At 41.6% G+C, this 21,516-nt stretch overlaps 1 protein-coding gene across 7 annotated transcripts in view; it reads right to left on the bottom strand.

The window, feature by feature from the left end:
• The window catches only part of FAT3 (FAT atypical cadherin 3), a 422,176-nt gene that overhangs the window by 44,994 nt on the left and 355,666 nt on the right, over positions 1 to 21,516 (bottom strand). For all 7 annotated transcript variants that reach the window (XM_052812647.1, XM_052812651.1, XM_052812648.1 and 4 more), the window contains 6 exons: positions 10,500 to 10,889; positions 7,746 to 7,960; positions 6,942 to 7,079; positions 4,131 to 4,274; positions 3,384 to 3,581; positions 91 to 889 (listed from right to left, as the gene is read on the bottom strand). In XM_052812647.1, the coding sequence (XP_052668607.1) occupies positions 91 to 889; positions 3,384 to 3,581; positions 4,131 to 4,274; positions 6,942 to 7,079; positions 7,746 to 7,960; positions 10,500 to 10,889 (1,884 nt within the window). The remainder of the gene's footprint in view (positions 1 to 90; positions 890 to 3,383; positions 3,582 to 4,130; positions 4,275 to 6,941; positions 7,080 to 7,745; positions 7,961 to 10,499; positions 10,890 to 21,516) is intronic.

Genomic DNA, 21,516 nt, shown 5'->3' with positions numbered 1-21,516 from the left:
AAATGCCCCTTCTAATCTGCATCAGAGGAATAAAACCGATCCTATCGCATAATGTGTAAAGATGGGAGGGGAAGAAGGAGCGGTACTCACCATTGCACATGCAGCGCACATTCCTGTAAAAGCGGGGGCACACGAAACTAATTCGTGCCGTGCTATAGGTCATCAGGGAATGTGAATCAATAGATAGACTTTGCTCACAGTGTTGTTCCTGACAATCCAGACCAGAGCAATTCTTCTCCAAGACAGCAGAAATACGAATCACATTTTCCAAGTGTCTCCTTGCATTGGTAAGCTTCTGAATCAAATAGGCGGGCTTATAGAAACCGCTGTTGTGCATCTGAACTGCAAACAGCATGTCAAGCTGATTGCTGCCTGCCACCGGCTGAATACTGATGATGTGTAGGCTGTCTTGTTTTTGGGAGAGCACTGCGTTTCGTAAGGTACGCCTGAACCCGTGCATGTGAAGGCCCACAAAGTCTTCTGGGGAAACGTTCTCAAAACGGATGGTGACTGTGTTCTGCAGCATTTCTTGTAGCAATTGCTCAACGTGGACCACAACGTCGATGGGTACCTGGAACCGGCCATCACTGACAGAGACATTCAGGACATACTTGCCATTATCGAGCCCTCCAAGGGCAATGATCTTTCCATCGTGGCTGTTGACTTTGAACAAACTTTTCTGCTCTGATTTTAGTGTATATGTGAGGACGTCGTACACATCCTGATCTGTGGCATGAATTTTCCCAATGACTCCCCCAGGAAAATCATCTTCCATGGTGACAATGAAAATCTCCAGTGGAATGGCAGTTGGTTTGTGAATGCTCTCTTCAATAACCCTCACCTGAACGTAGGTGTGGGAAACCTGCTGAGGCTTCCCAGAGTCTTTTGCCTAGTGTAATTTAGGAAAAATAAAAAAAAATAAAAACCAAAATAAAACACACATATAACACAGCCAACAACCATAACTTCTTGCTATATATATTTTCACAGCATCACTAATTCTGAAGACCTCTCAAAAGAACTTCCCATATGCATTTGCAAAATACATATGTAAGGAAACATCTCAGCCATTTATAGTAGTAGAATTTACAAACCCTTTAGGGAAGCATAGATACCTCATCTAAGTGGATTGAAGAGAGAAATGTGTCAGCAGAATGTCTCATTACTCAAACTGAAATGTTCCCAGGATCCCACAGCTATCACTTGTCCTCTTTACAACTGAGCCATTTGAATGTGGTATATTCCGCACCGAATGGCGTTTAGGCTCACTTCTGCCTTGGAAAAGAGACTGAAGCCCAGTGAAATGCCAGCATCAGTTTCTGCATTGTTTGGTGTGCCCCAAAGTGTTTCAGATGCTGCTTAGTTTGTGTGGATGTGAGGGAGTTCAGAGTTTTTCTAACATTGCTGTGTACTACTCTACCTGAAGCAATCAAGAAACATGCTTGAAATAAATAAAATTTATCACCGTCCAAAAATGAAATAGGGTGCTTGTGCTGTTACCAATGATAACGTATGAGAGCAGCACTGCACTTGGACAGATGACTGTATGACCCAGAGCACATATGATAGCATCATTTGCACTCTTTTATAGAGTAAAAGAGCAAGTATGACAAAAAACCCCAAGGCCATCTTGACAGAAAGGTGTGCAAACTTGAATCAGTGTCCTTTCCTGCACTAAGAAAAATGTTTCATTGAAGTCAGTATTAAGATATACTGCTCCACACATTTGTTTGCTCCAGAGAACAGGAGACTAAACTGTCACTGGGCAGAGATGTAGCACACATTCAAAGATCTTTGTATTTGGACATGGGGACGAAAACTTACAAGCTGAAGAAAAAAAAAGGCGGGATGGCAACAGTAATGTGGACAATAGCAGGAAAGGATTAGTACTCTAAGACACTCTAAAGATCATTCATCCTCACTCCTAATAGGGCTGGGTGGATTCAAAAAAATATTTTATGTATATGTGCACACACATACACACACACGTACATGCACAGAGATTACATCCCATTCTACTTTCAATTTTAACATCACTTTTTAATAAACCTAACATAGAGGAGGAACCTGATGGTGGAAAGGAGGAAGCAGCACTCTGGCACATATGAATGGAAAGAAACATTTCTATGGTCTATACACAGCAGGAAGCTATAAAATATGTTTTCACTGCAGAAATCCCTAAAGAAAATGATACAGGGAGGAATTAGGCCTCCACAATCCAACAGCGTGGTTTTCTGAATATGTTGGTGCATCTCAGACATTGCGGTCTGTCTAATATTTCATTTATATGACATACTTGGATCTACATAGCTAGAGGATGCTGCTTAAATTTAATTCTCATGCCCAATTTTGGCTATACTGGAACTCTGGTTAGCAAATTGCCCTGAAAACAGGGTATTTTAGGATGAAGGCATGGTAAGAATGAAAGGTGAGGGTTTTTTATTTTCCTACAAGGTTCAACAAGTAGGTTTCAGGGATATTAAATGACAAACTTGTAAAACTTTATTTCAGTTTGAACTGTTAATTAGCATCAGAGATTGTATTTTTGGAACTGTAACTAACTAAGGATGTTACTGCTATGAACAGCATTAAATGTGCTTGTAAGGGAGCAGACAGGCTGTATTTAGAGAAATCAACTCCAGCAAAGCAAGTGGAGGAAGCCTGCTTCTCAGACTTAGCTTCTAGGACCACGTCCATTTCAATGAAGAAGCATAGTTCATTCCCTAGACTTGCATATTTACTGAACCCTACTACATTTTCTCTGGCAGGCCCGAGCAATGTGGACAAATTACTTTTGGATTTACAGTTTTTTGTAATCAAAATTACCCTGGTTACAAAGTTCCTCAACAATGACTCTAAAGCTAAGTTTGAGCTGGACTTCTATTGTATGTCTTATTTTCACATTCTTTAAAAGCTAAGTTGACCTTGGAAATGTGATTTCATGAATTCTTGGTAGGCTTCCAAAAATTTATGATTAAATTTATGACTTAAAAGCAGAAGTGATTTTCCTTCCTAGAACAATATTTTGCTGTCACTCGTTCTGTGGTGTATTTATATGTATATAATGCACTTTTGCTTATTTTCCTCGCTTAGCTACAGAAAAAAAAGAAAGATTAAAATCTTAAATCATAACGGCCGCTGCTCAGCAAATTCATTTCATGCAGAGGAAATTGGAAAGGTGGCTGGCTACCTGTTTATATTTATATGAAATTAGGTTTAAGGACATCAAAGGAAATATACTACATTGAGCACTTGTGAACTGGAATGGATGGTATTTACTCATAGAATACAGTCAGTTGAAACCAACCCATACAGGCAATGTACAGATGACCTACCACTATGAGGGTTTTTGTTTCTGTGCAGATGCAAAAATCAAGCTGTACCTGCACACAGAGCACATATTCAGTTGCGACCATGTGCTTGAAGATGACTGCAGATCTCAAGACGCCATGAGGGTCCAGTGTAAACTCCTCCTCTTCATTGCCGGTGAGGATGGTGAAGGTAAAAGGGGGGCCATTGTGAAAAGAGTCTTTGTCTGTCACTACCAGCTGCAAAATGCTTGTCCCCACTGGTTTATTTTCCTTTACACATATACACAGCGTATAAAGAAAAAGATTAAAATGATACATATCACAATCATAAAATACCACGTTTCGCTATTGAGAATATTCAACTGAATGCTCTTTGCCCAAGACAGCATTTCACAAGCAGCGTTTATTTGACACCACTTACACCCCATGGACCGGAGCAGAGATGTAGGTACCCACCACATCTCCAGGGACCGATGAGCTCTGCTGGTACTGTATCTGAGCAGGCCTGACTAACCATTAAGACTTGCATGCTGAGCAAGGTGTAAAGAAGTGCAAACTCATCCCAGCTCAGACTTTTTGAGGCCAGAGTACCTGGCGCACCAGGGATGAATGGTAAAATGTGTGACAGATGCTGAGGTTAAGGACCCTTAGCAAACAGAAACTTACCAAAGACTTAAGAAAGACATGTTTATACTTTCCTTTAAATAAGATCACTTGATACATCTTTTGCAGATAAATCATCAAAAGCTACTTAACTGAAACCAAATGCTTTTGTATTTTAAAAGTCAGAGAAGTTTTTGATGTGGAGAATAAACTTACTTGAATTACAGCTGTATAGTTAGCTGGAGTAAATACAGGGCTATTATCGTTCACATCAGAAATGTCCACATTGACCGTCACAGATGAAGACAAAGGAGGGCTGCCGCTGTCTCTTGCCTGGATAACTAATGAATAACCAGATATCTGCAAAAAGGTGAAAACATTAAATCATAGTGAAAGCAGTCCTAAATTTTAACTCATTTTCTTTACATCCAGTGCACCACCTACCATATTCTAAGGAAAGCTGTTTGGCCTCATTACCTTCCCTGCCCTTAGTATAACATTATCCTGTTTATTGCCACACTGTGTCCCAACTTCTGTTTTATAAGGCTATCAATAAACATAACAGCTTCACTGTATTAAAATAACTGTATCAGATGATGCATTCCTGAAACAAAGGGGCAGACGAAAAATAAACGACAGATAATATCCAAACTCAGCCATTACTACTGTTGCTAACATTTTCATCTCTCCTAGGTGTCACCTGGGATATGTGACCTGATTCTATTTATCTTACAGTTCGTTTCCAGGATATTATATAAATTGCTTATTAGAGCCAACCTCAGTTTGACACACAGTGTTTCTAACATGGTGATGGAGAACCAAGAACAAATTCACAGGCAGTTGGCTTAAACACGCTGGGAAACATTTGGGACTACTAAGAACAACAGTCTCTGTAGCAACAGGATATTATCCACCATTCAGTAGAAGATAAGGGTTTTTTGAGCCTACGTGTTTGCAACAGACACAAACTACTCAACAGGGTGTGGGCAGTTCAGTGCATCACCCATGGGCCCTCTATGCACATATGTGCCCATGTGTGAGGTGTGAGAGTATGTGACAATTTGCAAAAGCTCTGTCTACGCACAGCTTATGGATGACAGTTTGATTTTATGAACTGCATCCTTATGTTGGCTTCCTTAGGTCTTACAACTGCTTTTTAATGTATATCGCTTCCCGCTCCCCAGGGAAAGCTGCTGACACGTCTGCCTGCGAATCCTTCTATGGGGGAGCGAGCAAAGGGCAAAACACGCGCCAGGTAAAACACCCCACTCCAGCCTCTCAGTGCGGGGCTGGAAAGTGGAAAAGCATGCCCCTGCAGAAGGGAACAACGTAATGTTAAAGGGACTTTTTCAGGGTGGGAGGAAATCAAAAGCCATTTGAAAAATAAAAGTAATTTGGGTAGGAGGGAGGAGTCCAGGCTAAGCGTACGAAACAAGGGGGCTCTTCTGGGATGTGGGATCAACCTAAAGAAAAAGGGAACAGTTTTTTGGAAGGGTTGTAGCGAGGAGAAAGACTGTGATTTGGTGGGGGCATAGTGACACAGAAGGCAGGAATAATCCTGAAGTATGGAAAGTCAAGAAACTGAGGCAGAGAATTAATCTTTTTTTTTTTTTCCCCTTTCGAGCTGTAATTTCTACTGCTAGCTAAAGACAAGACTGACAGTTTTGTGGGATCTTTCCCAAATTTTGTGCATGTTTGTTTTCATTTCAATGTATCCAGAAAGGTAGATGGCAAAAGTCATGGTTTCTATGTGATTACAGCTCTGCAAATGAGTTTCCTTAAACCACTGAAACCTGGGACTCAGCACAGCCTTTGGGGATCTACAGCAGACAGGGCATCATGTATCATTTTCCCTGAAGGGGTCAGAAACACCTGTGTCTAGGAAATGTGCCAAGGAAGCAAAGAAAAAGACAATATCTCAGCTTATTTTAAGCAAGGGAAACTTTGGAAATGCAGATCTAACAGACCTGGCATTAAACATGCACGCGCTGGTGAGGGTGAATGTGTGTGTCTGAATGCAGATGCACTTCAGAAACTAAATAAAATCATATTAAGAAATTAAGCCTATGTCATTTAAAAGAAATATATTACAGCAAATTTGTAATATGCACAGCCATTGTTACTTCCCTGTCCTCGACAGTCTGCAGTGAAGTCATTCTGCCACCAAACACTGACAATTTAATCCTGCCTTTGTGATAATACAGAAAGGATATTTGCCACTGTTTTAAGCAGTAGCCCTGCTTCCAGTAGAGAGCTTTTCCAGCTGAGCCCATATTCCGAGGATAGCAATCAGCTTCCCCAGTTTTGTGGACGCATTTCTCAGAGCCAGGAGGCATGGATTTCTTTATGTGTTGCAAAGACTTTTGAAGCCATGTAGCGCTCTCCTGCTCTGCTAGTAGCACAGGCACCTGTATTTGTTTGTTTTTTTCCAAAAGCTGCTAATTGCTAGCTATGGCAAAATGGTGATAAATCACCCTGAATGAATAATCTAGTGAGCAAACAAAGCAGCAGAATCTGTTTAATGAAGCACTCTTTCACTTTTGGTACAGCCTGGCCACTTCATAACATCACCTCCCCAGTGACATGTTTTGCAGAGCGCTAATTAATGGCTGAGGTCTCAGCTCGGTGCTTGGTGCCACAATCTGGAGTATGTTGTAATCACCCCATCGCACACACCGCTGCACGTGTGTGCTTGCACGCGCAGGAGAGAGGAGGCAGCTCATTAACACAGCAACAGCTGCCGGTGGCACCACAGGAGAAATTCAGGGTTGCTTTTTTCCCTGATCTGGCCTCAGCTGCTGTGTTAGTGCAGGATGGGAATGCTAGCAGAGCAGTTGGCTGGTAGATAGGATTGGGGATAGGGTTGGGATGGGAAGAAGTGGAACAACATTAGAAAGACCTATTGGAGCATCTTAGGCTGATCATTGCAGAGTACAAAAGAAGCTTCTTCAAAACAAGTTAGCAGCAGAGTTGAGATCAATACACATCTGTAAGTCATTGTAAGTTAAGAAGTCCCACATGTCTTACCCTTTCTCTATCCAATTTCTTTTTAACCTTCACGAGTCCCAAAACAGGATCAACCGAAAATTCATTGTCTCGATCCCCATTCACTATGGAAAAATGAATCTGGCCATTGGAAGGACTGTCCAGATCTTCTGCTATCAACTTTTTTGAGAGAAGAGTGAAAATTAGCAAAACAAATATTAAGCCATCTGTATGATATATTAATGGCTCGACACCCCAAAAAGTAAGACTTCATGTTCCATCAGACTAGTTACATCTGAACTCCACACCTCCACAGCATCAAGCCAAGCACCAAGCCAATCAGTTTTTGATAGAAGGCTCCCCTTGGACCTTTTCAAAATTTTAGCCTTAAAAAATACACAATATTTTAATCTTAATATTCCACACAAGGCTTTCTTTCTGGATCCACAAGTTCCAAGATGAGAGTATTGTGAGGTATGGGTATGGCACACTGCATGCCAGACTACACAAATACTATGTATTTTGCTGAAAAGTTGAATTCTGCCTTTCCAATAAAACCCACTTGTTTCTAGCTGACTCATGAAATGCAATGCCTTAAACATGCCATTGCTCTTTGACAGCATATCGGGGTTAAAAAGCAACAGTTGGTACTAATACTACTTTCTTTTTGCGGGAAACTGGCAGCAGCCTGGAAAGCAGTAGCTGAAGCAGAGTATTGGCTAGAGAACAGTTTGGGTGATTCAAGATGCAGTAGTTATCATTATTAACCAGTGCAGCAGTATTTTATTAAAGGTCTTGTGGCAGAGGGCTTCATGCAGCCTAAATGCCACCCATGGCCTCACTCACCATAATCACCGAATCACCGATGGCGGCGTCCTCACTGATGACTGCGCTGTAGACCTCCTGGCTGAATTTTGGTGCATTGTCATTAACATCTGTCACGTTTACGTTCACAGTTGTAACGGCGCTCAGGGCTGGAGTACCTCCATCTTTTGCTTCCACTACTAAGTAGAAATCCTTACACGATTCATAATCCAAAGCTTCAAAAATGGAAATCACTCCTTTGAAGCAAGGGAGGGAACGTCAACAGCCAGCGAAAAACAAATAATGCAATGGACTAAGGGATTTGACTGTAGTAAACAGTACAGCATGCTATTTATCACCATGGCACATATACAAAATATGTTGTTCTAACTGTAACACTGCCCAATCCAATAAAAATATTTGGTCAGGTTTCTACTGCTGTCGTTTGATTAAAGAATGATGCCAATTGCACTTGGGTTGCCTCTGCAGAAAGGACCTTCACAAGGCATGAAGCAATGAATGGTTTCTCATGAAAATAGCTTTTATTATATGCGTATTGTAGATGGAGAAGTGGGGGCCATATCCACCCATTTGCCTGGGCTCATGCACAGAGCCTATGGGAGAATTGAATGCCGACTCTGGAAATAAGCCCTGATAAGTCAACAGAAATTCACTCCCATGTAATTAACTTCTCATGAATTAAATACAAATGAATGGGGTATGAATACCTTTGAGAAATCAGTTGTCTATCATTTATGTGATTAAACAGGGACTTCCCCACTCAACTAAGTTTATAAATTTTGGGTTCCCTCACCACACAATCAAAACCAAGATCCTCTGTAACTTGACTCACTCCATGCACCCAGACCCCCTCTAGGATAGAAACGATTTTTATGCAAACCCTCCCCTTGTTTCCCATGTACCCATAACCTTAACAAGAAGGGGGGAATGGGTTGTGCACAGATTACTAGCGATGCCTTGAAGGAGGTAATACTGGGCATGGCGGGAAAGACTTAAAAGCAAATCCTCAACATTGGCAAGCCAAATCCTTTTCAATATAGACCCATCAGGAGCAAGGATGTATGGGGCTTAAAGGTCATTTAGTCCAACTGCTGCCCAACACAGGTCAGCTAACCTAATCGTTCTTGAATGTACTCATCTCTAATGTTCATATAAACCTCCAACAACATCAGTTTCCTAACCTTCTTGGGAAATGTATTTCAGTACTTAATAATCATTACAGTTAGGAATTTCTTTCTATCATTTAAATGAAATAATCCAAATGCAATTTAAACCCATTCACAACTTCTTTTCTCATGAATGGGCATGGAAAACAGTTTATTCCCCTCCTCTTCGTAGGTACTTTTTACAGGCTTGAATACTAACAGCATGCCTTTTCTTTGCTAGCTTAAATAGTCTCAATTCCTTCAGGCTTTCCTGGTAAGCCACATTTTACAGACCTTGGATCATTCTTCTTAATCTCATCTGAGCTCTCTCCAAACGAATCCTACCTTTCAGCATGACTTGCTGGAAGCAGAAGCCCTGAAGAGAAGCTTCCAAGTGGCTAGCAGAGAGTTCCCACTGATAAATGGTGTGAAGGGCATTATTTTTCAAGCCTTGATCAGGCATGCTACATCAGCACCCGGCTGTCTGGAAACTGAGCTCCTGCCTCTAAACCGATAATAATGGAGCTGTCACACATTAATGAATAATAAATAGGTTTTTTTTTTCCCTGTGTGATTAAGCTTTATTATGGGTTTTTATTGATTTATCTCCTTGGCTTCATTGTCAAATGTGAAGTTAAGTATTGCTGTCTAGGTGTATTTATGTTTAAATTTTGTTAGCACTAATCAATGTTTTGAAGATAACAGACAACACACAATTATGTTAAGTCCCTTACATGTAAGGCAGTGGCCTCCACAGAGCGGAGAGAGATTTTTGCACACAGTAATATAAATGACACAATGCATCATTTTGAGATTTTCTAGGTTACTGGTTATTACAGCTGCACTCAAACAAGTGTTACCTTCAGCTTTCAAAATCAAGATTGTTTTGCTCTGAAGCTCTGGTGGCAGATTTGTACTGGTCATCCTGAATATTATGAGAATAATGGGAAGCACGGAAGAATCATAGCTTACTGTTGACGGATTAAAACCTCAGTAAGGATAAAGAATATATCCCACTAAGGAAATTCAAAGATAACGAGCCATTTGCACCAATAAGGTAGCTTTTCTTAGTATTTCTTAAAGAGAAGCAGCGGTATGTTTTCAAAATTTGTGATGTATAACAGCAACAAAAAAAAATCCCAAACCATGGCTGAAGTCAACTGTCAGACAACACAAATCAGGAGCCACCTAAGTCAGTGAAGTCGCATACAGTTGTATAAACAGCAATCACGTTAGGACTGCCAGCTGTTTGGTCCTGATAGTGCTGTCTGATGCTTGCTAAGGTCCAGACTGTTGAGGATGTACTCAGCTGGTAAGCAGGTAAACATTGCAAGTGTTCAAAACTGTAAGGGTTGCACAGTTTGGCTAATGGGTTGTCACATCTACATTGACTTCAACGGACATACTAATGGAGAAAAGTATTCTCCACTCACGCTGGGGCAGCTGAGTGTGACTGTAATTTACATCACTCTCCAACCTAAAATTGGTTTTTAACTGTGCAGCTAATTCCACATTGACAAGCTCTGAGTCTCTGCTCTTGAAATTTTTTTCATCCAAGAGCCTTCCCCAAAGCGCTCACATTTTTCTGATGCTTTCATTTTGCATTACAAGTAAGAGCCACTTTACAAACCTGTTTTTGAGTTAATCCTGAACTTCCCTTTCTCATTCCCTGATCTGATAAGATAGGCAATCTCAGCATTAGTACCAATGTCTTGGCTTGTAGCAAAAACAGAAAGGACCTCAGTGCCAGGAGAGGTGTCTTCAGGTACTGTAACAAGATAATCTCTTCTTTCAAACACAGGGGGGTTGTCATTAATGTCTAGCACTGTAATGGTAACGGTGGCAAAAGAGGACAAGGTCAGCACAATGCTCTGATCTGAGGCCTTTACACTGATGTTATAGGAAGACTGAAGCTCTCTATCAAGTGGATGCTCCAAAATAATGATTCCTGATGACCGGTCAACTGAGAAGTAACCATCTGCGGAGTCTGCCAGGGAATAGGTAACTTTTCTGTTCACACCTGAAAGAGAAGCAAATGTGAAAATGATAAAGTGAAATAAAGTAAAGAATAACCTCTTCCCATTTAACGGAAGCCCTAAGCAAAAACCTGCTATCACACTGATTATTTCCAATGGAGGTGGAGCACATGGAGGTAGGAGTGCCTGTGGGTATGGTATTGCTGAAAGTTTGGGAGATCAGGACATGCTCTTCTCACATGTTAAATCCCCATGGATAAGTTAAGTTCCTTCCCTCATCATGATACTTTTTTAAAAGATCACTTTGCAGAACTGCTGTGTAATGAAACTGGAAAGCAGACTCCAGATATGGTCCTTGCTCAGAAAAGCTTACAATTGAATTAGATGAGACAGACAGAATGCTGAAATTGGAAATGTCTCAGAGCACTTCTTGAAGGAATAGAAATGTACATAAGGGAAAAATAAACCCATAAAAATACATCAGGTGGCACAGAATGTACTTGCTACCAGTGCTGCCTTGATTCCACTGTTGAGCAGCAAAATATTATGATAAGACGATACCTGTTAGACAAAAGCTGCATCAAAAAACTCCTGCCAGAATATGGACACTTTAGAAAGGAAAGTCCCCCACTCCCCCAGTTTGAGAGCAAAAATCTAGTTGTACGAAAGCTATCCTATGTTTTCAAATCCTGCCTGTATTTCTCAATACATAACACCTATCCACCCAGCTGCTGAATATGCAGATCTATGCTAAGGTTGTTGTCAGTAATAAGTAATACTGACTTGGTTGCCTGCTGCACTACGGTGGGATAGCCATTTCAAATCTAATTAAAAGTGAACACAGATACAACCTAATTCAACTCCCTTGATGCTGGTTGATTTTGTGATTTGGTCCTGGGTGCTTCACCAAGAGATTATAACTAAAACACAAAGATCCACTGAAATGGAAAGTCTCTGTTTTTAACAACTCTCACTTGAACATTTGCTGCCCTTTTTGTTGGAGAACAGACTTTACAAGCCTGACATTAATCAGACGAACAAGAGCTACCAATCCCTTCTAGGCATATTTTGTTAATTTAAAATTTGTGACAGTATTATTCTGCTTTCCAGCAGCAAAGCATTGTAGAAATGTCTGATCAAAAGCAGCACAAATCACAGTTGTTTTCTGCTTGACGTAGCAGGAGTAGAGCATCCACACAAGGGGGAGCTGGGAGACTCTTTGTTCAATCACACGCACCTAAAAGCTAGAGCAACTACAGAGCGCCAGACCCTACTTGGAGAGCATTAGGAATTACTGTTTGGCCTCTTCAGGGAATAAAGTTTTTACGCAGTGCTTGAGACACCAGAGTATATTTCAAACGTTCAAATGTCTTTAAAATAAGGAAAATTTAAAATGGCAATATTGCAATGAACCAGTTTTGTTTTGTTTTATCACAGCAGAACCTCTCTATTCACCATGGCATCTCAAATGTGAAAAAAACATAGGCCCTCCTTTGGCAAAACCGGCAAGGCAGCCAAGGAAGTGACTCCTGTCCTACAGACGAGGAACTGAGCTCAGCCCACGAACTAGTCAGAGACTCTTTCACGTGCTGAAACACCTAGACTCTGAATACCCTAGAGTCTGCTGGAGACCATGCTCACCTTCTTCATTTAGCCTCTTTATACCTGCATCCAAATGCTCTGTCAGCTGACCGTCAACCAAACTGGCAAAAGTGAAAAAGGCGTAAAACCCTCCGGAAAGTGGAAGGTTTTGAGGGTCTGAATGGCTGGAGGTGTGTCTACATTTTCCAGCAGGGGAGGATCTCCTTCTGCTAGAAATCCTCCCCGAACTTCCACTTACAAAAAGGGACAGACCTGACCAGAACAATTAATGAGCTAGTAATTAGAACTGATCCCTGGGAATGCTGGAAAAGGGGATTTTGCCTGATTCAGAGCATGCAGTTGAACACCCAACCTATACATGAGTTTTAACTGTAAAGCTATTCAGTATTCTGTACTGGGCTCTCTTGATGTCTGCCAGTTTCTACATAGAATTAAAAACTTCTCTGAAGCAGGGACCTTAACACATACCTTCCATGCATATGTGTCTGTGACTGCAAGAGAACTTTAGTCTGGTTTGGGTTTTTCTCTGGCACAAACCCCCTATTTGATACTCACTACAGCATACCTGGGCACAAGACAGCAGATTCAGATACCACAGTCTTTAAAGGCATAAATAGCTAGAAAGGAGATGGCCTACCCAGGACTTGTGTCTTGAAACACCCCAAAACTTCAGTAAGACTATCTTGCAAGGGGGACAGGGGAGAGACAGAATTTGGTGGATGTGACACCATGTAGGGTGGGTTTACATAAAGGAAGGGGTAACTCTGGTGACTGCAATCTGATTCATATAAAATCCGACCACTCTCCTTGTATGCTACTTTGTGAGAGACTGAAAGAGTTAATGTCTCAAACATTATGGTGGGGCAAGTTCTGCATAACAAAGAACCCTGCATAACAAGGAACCACAGATGAGAAGGGGATGGGAGGGCTTGCAGGAAGATGCCCAGGTCTGTGCTCTGATATGCTGAGCAGGGCAGCCCACCATGCATGGCCAAAGATCACACAATGGTCATGTCTGCAGGAAAGAAGTTACTCCCCAAACGACCCCCAAGCCCACTGACCCATTTCCCAAAGGTTCTGAAAGCACAAACCATGCATGACACCTAATTAGCCTAATGAGTTCGAGTGCCCACCTGAAGGAGGGGCAAAGAGATGACAAAAGGACACGAATTGAAGCCCCACACACGCGTGCCCTCCAGCACTGGACCTCTAGGCTGGCTGGACCAATGATGGACCCAGGATTGGTGAAATATTTCCCCCCCCCGGCCTTTTATAATCCCTACACCTCATCCCTTTAGACATAAAACCGTTGACCAAGTCTGGGACTAGGAGTGGATTCAGCTGCCCCTAGGTTCTTCTCTGAGAAGGCGTGTAGAAACCAAGGGGGTCCACTCTGAACCTCGTGACTCAACGGGAGGGATCTTCTTCTTCCCTGAATTGATATATGTGGTTACCACGGGTTACATGGTTTACTGACGTAGTTTCATGCCAATTCCTCTTGTGAGAAACCCCGCCACCTACTGTCACACCTTCCAAGTTCAGGCTGCTTCTGCCATAAATAAAATGTTCAACTGATCGTTTGGTGTCAGTTCACCTTAATTTAGCCCTAGGGAACTGAGAACTCACCACAACTCCTCCCTGGTCTGTCCAGCACTGGTCGTGACATACTTCCTGGTGTGTAGCATCATTAAAGGTGATTAATTAACAAAATGTGAATAATGTTTTTTGATAAATGATTGCTAGTGATCCTACAATGGAGACAGTTCAGATACAGATTATGGTGTTCTGGTTGCTAACTCTAATATAAGGGATTTTTAGGCAGAAATGGAGAGAGTTACTTCTTGAAGGCAAGTGCTTTTATTTTTCCTTCCTGGAAAACAAGAGAGGAATACAGAAGTTCCAGGGATGTGGGTTATCTTGTACCAGTCTGGTCTGATGACTAAAACAGTCTTAATTTGCCCACGGGACCTGGAGGAAATGCATCTTTCTTACAGGTGAAAATGCCATTTTATGCAAAGAGAGACAGAAGATCAGGGCAGAGGACCTGAGCTGGGACACTCACAGATAACAACCCTTGGTGGCTTTCAGCCTGAATGCAGAGACAGGATAGAAGGAGAAATACAGAGGCAGATCTCAGCTGCCTGCTGACCTTCTCCCACAGTGTTTTGTGGGTCTGGAGTTTAACGCTTGCTTCTTGGGAGGAAAATGAATTCAGTGAGAAGCTGCGGCAGAAACAGCCCTTTGAAGAAAGTCTTGTGTTATATCAATAGCTGTTTCCACTCAGCTTCCTAACCTGAGGCTGGAAACAAAATGGGCATGAGGCAAATTTGAAGTAGGAAGCCATTTCTACTGAAATCCAAAATGCTTTAGTCCAGGGGCTACCATCTGCTGAGAGAGTAGCGTCCACCAGTGTGTGTCAATGGCATCCCTGCCATGGAGGTGATGGTAGATTCTGCTGTGACTATAAAGGAGATGTTTTCTGTGGAAAGGAAACAACTGCTCCAACACCATGGTTCCTGCATGGGTAAAGAGAGAAATCTTCCCCCACTGCTTGCCCACAGCTGTTGGGGGATTAATGTTTACAAACTGCGTTGTGTCTATTCACTTACTCACTTAAACTTCTCAGATTTCTAAGGTGCCAATCACAAAAATAAGCTATTTGAACATGGAAAGCTTTGCAGGAATTACTATTACTATAAGAGGATTGTAGTACATTTTTTAAATAGAGGAATAAGCAAGCACATTTTCTATTTAGACTTGTATTAGTATATGACAGAATATTGCCCTTTGCCAAATCTCTGGTGTGACGAGCTTGTACAACACACAGCCTTCTAGTACCTCAAATGCCATCCTTCAAACAGAGTTTTCTTCTTGTTTTCTTCTGTACTAAAACAAAGGGCCATGCACTGAATGTCACATAATGACATCTTTTATGTCATTACTACTTTAAATAGCACCAGGGAAATAAAATAACTTCTCTTTATAATTCAGGAGTATCAAATTCCTCCTTGTCTAACTCATAGAATCATAGAATCATTTAGGTTGGAAAGGACCTTTAAGATCACTGAGTCCAACCATTAGCCTAACACTGCCAAGTCCACCACTAAACCATGTCCCTAAGCACCACGTCTACACATCTTTTCAATACCTCCAGGGATGGTGACTCCACCACTTCCCTGGGCAGCCTGTTCCGATGCTTGACAACCGTTTTGGTGAAGAAATTTTTCCTAATATCCAATCTAAACCTTCCCTGGTGCAACTTGAGGCCATCTCCTCTTGTCCTATCGCTTGTTACTTGGGAGAAGAGACCGACCCCCACCTCGCTACAACCTCCTTTCAGGTGGTTGTAGAGAGCGATAAGGTCTCCCCTCAGCCTCCTTTTCTCCAGGCTGAACAACCCCAGATCCCTCAGCCGCTCCTCATAAGACTTGTGCTCTAGACCTTCACCAGCTTCGTTGCCCTCCTCTGGACACGCTCCAGCACCTCAATGTCTTTCCTGTAGTGAGGGGCCCAAAACTGAACACAGTACTCGAGGTGCAGCTCAACTGAAAATGGTTCAGTTACAACATGGTTTGATCCAGACCAACACCAATTAAAAGGCTAAGCATTAACACTACAGGTGCAATCCCCATATGACAGTGAGTTTCTGCAGGGGGCATTACCTGCTGACTGCATCACACACGAACTAAAATTTACAGGTATTAAAGACCATACATAGTGTGTTTCTCCCTTCTGTTTTCATCTGTCACCCTGAACTCATTACTTAATGTGTTTCCCCAAGTATAGCTAGCCCACTCATTCTTGTTTATCTCTGGAAAACAATGCTCAACTTTGTCATCTGCTCATTTTGATTTTGAAAACCTATGGAATGAAAAATAATGGCAAGCATTAAAAATAAACAAACAAGAAGTAAAACAGAAAGCTGTCCAGAAAGAGATATGTAAAAAAAGTTATTTATCAATTTAGGAGTGATTTGCAAGCATGGTATCTGATTATTGTGCTTCCTCTTGCCTCTGTCTTTCATGGTGTTTCTATTAACACCAGTGTATACCTATGGCCTTTCCTGATTACCCAAATGTTAACCACACCACCAATTACTGGAAGTTAAAAGTCCACAACTTCATTAACAACAAACAAGACAAAAGACGAATACCAAACCAGATTTTATAATACTCCACTCCATCATTTTGAGATGAAAGAGAAAAACCTTGCCAGAAGTACCTTGCTGAACTGTAGAAGAATATATAGCCCCATAGGGAAAGATATTTCAAGTGATTCTTACAACTTAAGCAGAAAAGCTGGCCAAGTTCAATCCATAACACCGCTACCGAGACAGGCTTTCACTGCTTTGTCCCTTTTCTGTGGGGAAACGAAAGCCTTAACCCCAAAGGCCTTTACTCACACCAGTGCTCCAGCAGAGTCACGGTACCATGGGATGAAAGCAGGGCCACAGAGGACAGAGATGAATATAACTAACCCCTTACTGAAGGGAAATACTAGACAGAAATGGCAGGCATAAAGCTTTTAGTGGTATGATACCTTCCATGGGTGTCTAAACTCCTGCTTTCTGTTTCAGCTGGGTTGGGTGTTGCCTTTTTTGGTGGGAAGATGAGATCTGGATGGTTGGCTCACCCTCCCTCTCTAGCAGGTCTAGAATCTAGCAGAGATTTACATAGCCCAGGGTACTGGCTTACGTGACTTGACATGAATACTTGTTCCCATCAGTGCTCCTGAGCGATTCACTTCCTCCCGGTGATCAGGCAGAAGCTTCATTGTTTTTCTGAAGTGGGGGAGGGCATTTTGGATTCACCTGATTGAGGGTTACACATTGCAGCTGACAACATTGGGCAGTGTAGCCTGAAGCAACGGAATGCATGTGTAGAGAGAGTTATATTAAAAAGTATGCATGTATGTATGTATGCATATATATATAGACACACACACACACATACATATACATGTTTCAGTGATCCAGTTTAAATACACAGCTTATTAAGTCAACATAATCCAAGAGGTACAATTCTCCTTCTCTAGTTCTTTGCCTCCATGTCATTAACAAGGTCTTGGAAATCTCAAAAATTAAAGAAATTAATAGAAATGACAGAGTATAAAGATAGCAGGAATCTTGTAAGGTCATCTAATTTATCCCTGCACAAAGAAAGGATGGATGTAATTTATCCCCAAACACAGGCCTATCCTTTGATCTTGAACTTGCATAACCTCCTTGGATAACACACACCAGTGCCTCACTCTTCTTACAACTAAAAATCTTGTCCTGACTTTTTTCTGAGATTGAATAAAAGTAATAAAAGATGAGGGGGAAAAAAACCCAAAGGTTTACTTCCTTCCTCAGAGCTACTTGTCTGATATCTGAAGACTGTTATACTTTATCATCTCAGTTTTCTTTTCCCCAGCACCTCTGCTCAACTGTTTTAATATTTCCTGGTAGCACCCATTTTCCAGATCTGTGATCTTTCTTGTAAATCTCCAGGTTAGCCACTTGCTGGAAGTGCTGTACCCAGAACTTGACACAGCCTTTCAGATCAGGATTTGCCAAGATGAAGTAAACAGAAGGAACTACTTCTGTTTTCTAGCATTACTCTTGTTTACCCATCTCATTAAAATATTTGCCTTTTCACACCAGTATGAAAGTGTAAACATACATTCAGCCTGTGATTCACCATAATACAGCTGCTTGTCTGCAGTTCTGCTGCCCAGTCAGTCATTACCCAGACAATACTGGTGCACTTGGTTATTCTTATCTAAACGCAGGATTTCACATTTATCTTGATGACTTGCATTGTATTTTTCCATACAATTTTTCCAACTGTTAAATCCCACTGCTACAACTTTGACACTATCCAGGGTATTGGCAGTCCCATTCTGCTTTCTGACATCTACCAATACAGACCTTATGCCTACTTACCCATCCAGGAATGAAAGTAAGAGCAATGCTGCACCCAGTACCTTTCTTAACTTATCCCTCCGGTGTAACAGTCATTACAAACTCACCTGATAACAGTTGCATGTAGACCATGTTTTCCTAGTGTGCTTACAAAAATATCATGCAGTACAATGTCAAAACCCTCACTAAACCTAAGCCATACCACCCATAATATTTCTTTCTATATGCCCTCTTTGCTTGTTGCAGAAGGAAATGAGATTGGTTTGATGACTTCTGCTTGCTGAACACAGACTAGGTCTTAGTCAGCTTGATACACACATACTCATTTTAATGCAAGCTGGGTGACTAAGTCCCCCTGACTACCTATCTGCAGCTTTAAAAATCTGGCCCTTTGAAAGATTCAACAACAGGGTCATATAGACTGACTACTTACAGGATTAGGTCTCCTGAGTGCCTAGGCATGGGAAGCAAAATAAGGAATACGAAGTAGGGCTTGTTTAGGCAGAAACCTAAGCTTTCTATCATAATCCCCAAACACCTTGTTTGTTTACCTCCTAACACTAGGTAAGTCTAAACTCCATAGAGCCTGACTTATTTTTTATTTGGCAATTTTTCAGGGGCCCAAAGTGCTGTATCTCTGTATTCCGACAAGTCCTTCTGCCTTTATTAAGAAGGCAAAAACTAGATTTTCTCCTGAATAACTCACTGGGTGAACCTGGACCTGTAGGTGTCCTCGGGGCCGGCCAGCCCACTGGGGGATGTGAGGCATTGCCCTCCCACTCTCCTTATGGAACAGAAGTCTAATGGTAAGGACACCTTTCCAGGAAGGAGGAGTACAAGGGTACATTGTCATAGACTATTACTTTTCATTCAATAAGCCCGGGGGAACAGAGCCCAGAATGCAATCACCCACCAGGCTACAGAGCAATGCACACTCATGTCTTTTATTTTCCCGTCTGGCTGATTCCTGAATCCTTTTTCAAAACAGCTTCAGTGACAGTGGAAAGGACCCCCTACAACTATAAGCCCTTACTTATGCAATGCTGTTTTGAATAGCTGCAGAACAAGGAATTAATAATTCAGGTCTCCCATATCCTGCATTAGTGCACTAACCCTTGGACTATTTTAAAAGACAGTGAGGCAAAGATGTGGGTAAAGATATAGGAAACTCCATGTATGTTTTAAAGAGAATGAGCCATCCTCTGGAAAGTATCTTGTAATATTTATTTTACAAAAACTCAGGCAATATCCAGAAATATCATCTAGGTACTACTGGCATCATTGCCAAAGTTATCTACCTATTAGCTGTTGGGTTTTAGTAAATATTCTGTCCTATTATCTCTGTTATTCTTCTTATTCATGTTTTAATCCTTGTTTTCTTCTTTTTCAGATCCTGAATGCCTCAAAAGTTTCTAGATCCATTTTAAGGGACCTGCCCAACATAAACAAACATGCAAAGTAGAGGTTTGCTGTATACTGGCTTTGCCAGCAAATGCCAAAATCAGTATCTACTTCAGCATTTCTATTATTTTGTTACTTGCCATTGTACACAATTCAGAGAATTGCTCTTTAATCAAGCTGTGACTGTCTTGCACTCCTCTCTGACACTTCTGCAATCTCACCTGGCAGCACTTTACCATTCCCCAAGCCCAGCTGTGTTGCCCAACTGTGTGTGCAACAGGCTCAGTTGCCCTAATTCCTTCATGAGCGAAGCCCACCGTTGATACAGTTGAAGTCTGTACTCATTAATTCCATGTACGTGTTCTTGAAAGTGGTGACCCACTGAACAACCTAACGGAGTGATTTTTTTCTGTACTGTGCTCATTGGCACTTCAGTGCCACTTTCTACAAACAAGTGATAAACCCTGGAGAACAATCCATGTTCCTCAGTCATTATTTCTGATAGATATTTCATTTTTATTGTTTTAATGGTTTCTTCATTTTTCTCATTGACACAAGGAGAGGACAAGAAGAAAAAGAAGATATAATATGCTTGCTTCATCCTTCTGGAGGTAAGTACACTCCAGACCAGACTGACTGAAACCTGAAGGAGAAGTTATATTACCATTCTTCCCTAGAAAAGACATTTCTTATTTCCTGTGCACCTGCCTTACAAGTGCACATGGTAAGGGTTTGTTTTGGGTTTTTCTTTTTTTGACAAACCGTCTTTATTGAAACATCAAAATCACAGAGGTCAAACCTTGCAGGGAAAACATCAGTTTTGTCACAGATTTCTTTGAAATCCAAGATAAAACTTTCCATCAGAAGCTGAAAGAAAATGGCCCTCCTTCCCCCAGTTTGCCAGGCTCCCCAGCTGCTCACCGGGCAGATGACAGGCCACAGTTTGCTCCCCTGTACTTCTTGGTGGAGAGGATCAGGCTTAGGGAGCAGATGTCTCCTATGGGGAAGGTCAAACGGCTTCCCCAGAAGGGCTGAGTCCCTTCTGCTGCAGCTCTTCCACTTTGTGCGAAGAGGTGAATAATCAGCTCCCCGCACGAAGAACCAGACTGATTAGAGACTTGATTGATTTAAACTCTCCACATTAAACACAAATGCACTAATCAGATGACTACAGAATCCTTCTTATGAATCTTGGCCCAAATAATATTTAACTCTATACAACTCTTAAAAACCACAACTAAATTCAACCACAATTGACCTGTATAACCTGGCTGTATAAACTTATCTATGGCAGAGCCTCAAGTCTTATCCTGGCTCCTCGAATTAGGCTTTCAACACCCATTTTTTCCCTTACACCCACCTAAGTACCAAAGCTTCAAATACAGAGAACAAAGAACAGAAAACCAGGGTCATCATTCAAATCTCTCCACCCCCAAACTAGTTGGATGGTTTTTTTGGAACTGATGAATAAACTTCAGGCTGTTCTGTGTTCTGCTGTGAGGCTACAGCCTGCAGAAGCTGGGACACATCTGTAACTCTGGGCATCCTATGTGCAAAAGTAGCACACTGCTTATTATTTTTCTAGGTTGCATTACTCAGTACTATTATATCTGCTATTAGATATAGGAGAAAACTTCCCCAAACTAAACTTTCTGCAAAATCTCATCTGCCATTAATTCTTCTTCTCTGAATTATTTCCAGCTTGGGAAGAACTGGCAGTCAGAGAGGGCATTAGTGTGGGTTTGCTGCCTGTCTGCACTGCT

The sequence above is a fragment of the Harpia harpyja genome, chromosome 17 (assembly GCF_026419915.1).
Source record: "Harpia harpyja isolate bHarHar1 chromosome 17, bHarHar1 primary haplotype, whole genome shotgun sequence".
Taxonomy (NCBI): Eukaryota; Metazoa; Chordata; class Aves; order Accipitriformes; family Accipitridae; genus Harpia; species Harpia harpyja.
This window is presented reverse-complemented; position numbering and strand designations above follow the sequence as displayed.